The sequence below is a fragment of the Sinocyclocheilus rhinocerous genome, unplaced genomic scaffold (genome assembly GCF_001515625.1).
Source record: "Sinocyclocheilus rhinocerous isolate Xijiao unplaced genomic scaffold, SAMN03320098_v1.1 scaffold5226, whole genome shotgun sequence".
NCBI lineage: Eukaryota > Metazoa > Chordata > Actinopteri > Cypriniformes > Cyprinidae > Sinocyclocheilus > Sinocyclocheilus rhinocerous.
Window position 1 is genome coordinate 120,172 of NW_015651542.1, and position 5,286 is coordinate 125,457.

The window sequence follows — 5,286 nt, forward strand, 5'->3', positions numbered from 1 at the left end:
AATAGATTTTGGTTTGACTGTATCTATTTGATAAATGAAGTTAACCAACTAACATTATACATACTCTTTTGGTTTCTGTACCCAATATTTTAAAAATGCAATAAAAATATTGGTATCGGTACTCGGTATCGGCAAGTACCAAAAATAAAAGTATCGGTATCGGGCGAGTACTGAAAAAAGTGGTATCGGTGCATCCCTACATAATAATAATTATGTTTTCATAATTTTCAATCGTTTTTCAGTTTCAAATTTTTAGGTTGTGATTATGACATAAAAAGTCACACATATGACAAGTTGGAATTGAGATGTTACAATTATATATGTAGGCAAAAGTCCAAATAATAGCAAACATAAATGACAAATTATGACAATTGTCATAATTATGACATAAAAACATGTTTTTATGATTGCCCTTGTGACAACTAGGCAGGTCTCCCCTATAAAGCAAAGAAACTGATAAAATGGACTGGTTTACATCACATAAACACTCAGCTTGCCAACAAGCAAAATAGCAATTAATAAAAACAGATTTCAGTCTGGATGGTTGCTGTAGGTTTGATTCGTATATGTAGATTTGTATATGGAGGATTGTTTTACTGGCAAATTGGTGTTTGGTTGTTAATGTACAACTGTTGCATTGATTTTTGGTCGTTTTCGAGAATCCATACATATTTGCTCCAAAAATATGTCAAAATATTGTTTAAATATGAATGAGTCAGCCCGACTACATAAGTTGAAGTCATTTTAAGGGTCATGGCAGGTAGAATATAAGCTCCTCAAGGGAGCAACTGCACATATTCAGTTTTTACAGTGTGGGTTGGGAAAGAAACAGGCGATGCCACTAGTGAAGTACTGCTCTGTGTCAGCTATTATAGGCAGTTTATCCATATGGAGAAGATGCTGTTATCGCTATCCATACTGACATGTGTGAGCTGTCATTTACTGGATCTGTGTTGAGATGCACTCTCTGGGCAGATTTTCTTGCCATATACTGTCTCCAAAAATATGTGGATCCTGTTAGTATTATCTAAATTGTGAATCCAAATAAAGCATTTAAAACATCTGGCACTGCATGCATGTGTATGTGTGTGTGTGTATATGGCTAAGTGTGTGACTCGATCTCTCCCAGAGTAAATCAACGTGGTGAGAACAGACCGATATGTCTGCTTATCTCTGTGATTCTCATTAGAGGAAGAGAGCGAGAATAAAGAGAGCAAATTAGAGAAGGGAAAGGAAAGCCGCAAACACACGCACACATACACACTCAGTGCTATTTGCCATAACAAACTCTGATGTGTGTGTGTGAAAGAGATGGTTATATAAGCCCATTCCCACTTCAGAGAGAAATCCCTGTGGAGGACAAAAATATCAGTAAGCGACACAGAACAAAAAATAAAATAATTAATAACCTCTGTGCTTATTTGTGTGGAGGTGTTCCAAATTGTATACAGCACTACTCTTACTACTGCGGCAGAATGCAGTATCTATACTGTGCACAATATGCACAGAATACATGGATTTGCCAAAATTAGCAGTGTACAACCAGAGGACATTGTACGGAATACTGTATCCCACAGTGCAATGCACTCAACTTGACCTTCAGTTTCCAGTGTTACAAATTAGCCAGAAATAATATCAGCTGTGATTTTTATAACATGTTCCTTGACCTCATTATTTGATCAGAGTGCCAAATGTTAAGACGCAAAATTTGATTACAATTGCAAAATAATCATTTTAATTTTGAGTATGAAAACTTTACTGTGAAGAAAGTTTACTGTGAAATACTGTCTAGCTTTCTCTTAGTAAAAATGATGTGGTCATATATGGTATTAAGTTAATATTCCATTCAGAGCATATTTTGCTCCTTACAAACCGTATGCTTTGAAAGATCTGTGGAACGGACGTCTTTAAAGAAACAATAACAATAAAGCACAATGAAGTCTTTGACCGCAATGAGGGTGGCGATTGTTGGCCTGGAGATGTATTTGTGCTAAAGATCAGTTTTAATTAAACTGTAACAATGTATGTTTGTGCATTGTTCGATTTAAATGTAAAACTGAGTTGCCTTGCACAGCTCAAGGTGATTTGCAAGCATTCGAATAGAAAAAGACAAATGAAAGAGAGAAATTGGATGAACAATGAAAAGAAATACCGGATAATTTTGCATATCTGATGTCATGTCGCATAAATCTGCATACATAAGGTGATTTGCATATATTTAAGATGATGTGAACAGAATGATCGCACACAGAGGAATATATTGCCTGAGACGGTGAAACCCGTCTTTCTTCATTGCACCGTTCCTCATCATCTGCTGTTAAGCTGTGACTGCATCGGCAGTGCAAATGTAAAGTTATTTGTTACGCAAATAAAGCGCATTAAAACTGAAAGAGATGGAGAGAAATGACTGTGTGTGTATCCTGTTGTCCTGCAGGTATCGCAGTGGACAAGCACGGGTTCATTTACTTTGTTGACGGATCAACGATCCGTAAGATTGATGACAAAGGAGTGATAACAACAATCATTGGGTCAAACGGACTCGCATCCTCCCAGCCAATCAGCTGCGACTCTCGAATGGACATCAGCCAGGTGAACAAAACGCACACACTGGTACAGATTTACATACGGTGGCTCCAAAAAGCATTTAGAATAAAGCAAACATAATGTATGAACGTCATTGCATTAGAAACAAAATATCAAGCCAAGTGGCTTCTGCAAACAAGTAATACTTGACCTTTTCTCAGAACTAACTTCATTTTTCTTAGATATTTTTGCAATTACTTTTAATCAGCTGGTTCCAAGGTGATTTTGTAGTGGATATATCAAGCAAAATGGCAAATTTCAAATATTTACTAGGTACCTTTTTAGGACCGAGTATCATTGCAGAATTCCTGATTCACTTTTAATTCACAAGCTGTCAACTATATTTTAATTAGTGCTGTCAATCGATTAAAAAAAATTAACTAATTAATCGCACATTTTTCTGAAATTAATCGTGATTAAGCCTACCCAACATTAAAGTTTTTAAATATACTTTTACATTGCAATAATTGCACATTCAATCTTTATACAAATTAATGTATAAACAACATAAAGAGTATATTTTTTAAATATTTGTTTAATGGCATCTTTTTTTATGACTGAAGGCCAGTATCAATGATACCAATACTGATTTCTCTATAAAATTGCCCCCCCCCCTAATATTTAACCATTGACTATAGCCATTCATTACAGTATAACTGAGAGCTATCAATTTTAACATTTATTAGACTTTAAAAAATAACTTCTAATTTAAGTGAACTTAAAACAATCTTCACATAAACCCATTATAATAAATGTCATGTTTACCTGTGCCCTTCAGCAGAAATATACAGAAATTGAAATTGAAGTTATCAAACACTAAATTCTAAATTAAATATAGATGAATCCTTATCCTTAAATATAGATGAAATGTTCTTTTTTCCTATTTTTTTATTTGTCCTTTGATTAATAGACATAACAGCAGCTGGTTATTAGGTTATTTTGGCTGTTATTTCTTTAAGATTTTTGTTAAATAAACAAAACCACTGGTAAATAAAACGCACCTTAGTATCGATATTTTTTGTTTGAGTATCGATACTTTCGATACTCGCGTCAGTATCGATATATCGATACTTCGGATCGATACGCCCATCCCTACTGGCGCTGAAGTGAAGTGGAGCGCGTGTCTGAAACGTCTCCCGTTCTAGTCATTCTACGACTGAATAAATGCACTTCTTGTCAAGAGAAAAAGTGACAGAAGCTGCAGTTGTGAGGGGGGTGGCCAACCCTAGCCCCGCCCCTGCGTTAATTGCATTAAACTGAAAAAATGAATCACCTGCATTAACGCGCTAATTTTGACACCACTAATTTTAATATATTTGGGTATATATTTTTCACTTACAATGTCCATTTTCCATCATATTAAAAATCATCATTATCATGTTTTTAAACTGTTAATTCATTAAAACCATTATTGATTAAAAGAACCGACTCACTTTTGTTTTGGGCTACACTGTACGTTGTTGATTCGGTAAAAGAACCAGCATAGAAGAATCATTTGTTCATGAATCGGACTACACTGCATGTTTTTATTACGGCAAGTACCAAAAATAAAAGTATCGGTATCGGGCGAGTACTGGAAAAAGTGGTATCGGTGCATCCCTAGTTTTTATTCACAAAAAAGAATTGTTTGTGATTTGGGCTACACTGTATGTTTTTGATTTATGGAAAATAACTTCAATAACTTAACAACTTTAACGAAATTGTGTTGATTAAGCAGACTACACTGGTGGTTACACTCTCTGTTGTTAATTCACTAAATAGAACCGGCTCATACGAATCTTTTTTTGTGAACTGGGCTACACTGGTTTTTGATTAGCAAAAAAACATCTGTTCATAAGATTAATTTGTTCATTAATCAGATTAACACACTGATCACACTATATATTGTTAATTCACTAAAACAAATAACCGTTATATGTTCATGAGATTAATTTGTTCATTAATCAGATTAACACTGATCACACTATATATTGTTGATTCGCTTAAAAATAACCGTTATATGTTTGTGAATAAGGCTACACTGATGATACAGGTTGTACAGGTATGTCTGTCTTTTCCCCATAAGGACAACTCAATAGAAAGACACATTCTTGCCATTATTTACATTGTGCTTTTGTTGCAGCACATTCAAAACAGACTGCAAAGTCATGTTCACAAGTCAGGAGAGGCATGATTTCTTTTGCCATGGCACCAAAGATTCAACACCGCCGCTGAAAAGCAGTGCAAAACACGATGCAGGCAACTTTTTAAAAATATTCATTTTAAAATATGACAACAGGGCCCAAACTATGCATTTTTGTGAGTTAGTTGAACAGAACACAATACAAATATGTTTTGGGACAACGTACAAATACAACAAACACTGAAAAAAGGTAGATGTTGATTTTAAGAATCGATATCAGGATTGTTCTAATTAAGTTTGAGATTGATTGGAAATTTGATACTTTTACCCAGCCCCTGTACATTTACCTACCTCTGTCAGTTTAATAACCGCTTAACTTGTTAAAGGAAGTCGCACACGATTTTAACTTTCTGTTTGCATGCAGACATCAGAAAAATGATCTGTCAGTATGTCTTCTCAAACGCTCGCTTAAATGAAGTGAATAACAGCACACAGAAGCTGAAGAGCTGAAAGATGAAGGAAACCCTTCATACACACCCCACACAGCGAGAGTCTCGACCAACCCTCTCTCTCTCTCTCTC

At 35.1% G+C, this 5,286-nt stretch overlaps 1 protein-coding gene across 1 annotated transcript in view; it reads left to right on the top strand.

Annotated features, from left to right (window-relative positions):
* The window catches only part of LOC107713050 (teneurin-1-like), a 122,459-nt gene that overhangs the window by 90,229 nt on the left and 26,944 nt on the right, over window positions 1-5,286 (top strand). Inside the window, exon 22 of the mRNA XM_016518468.1 lies at window positions 2,435-2,589. Coding sequence (XP_016373954.1) covers window positions 2,435-2,589 — 155 coding nt within the window. The remainder of the gene's footprint in view (window positions 1-2,434; window positions 2,590-5,286) is intronic.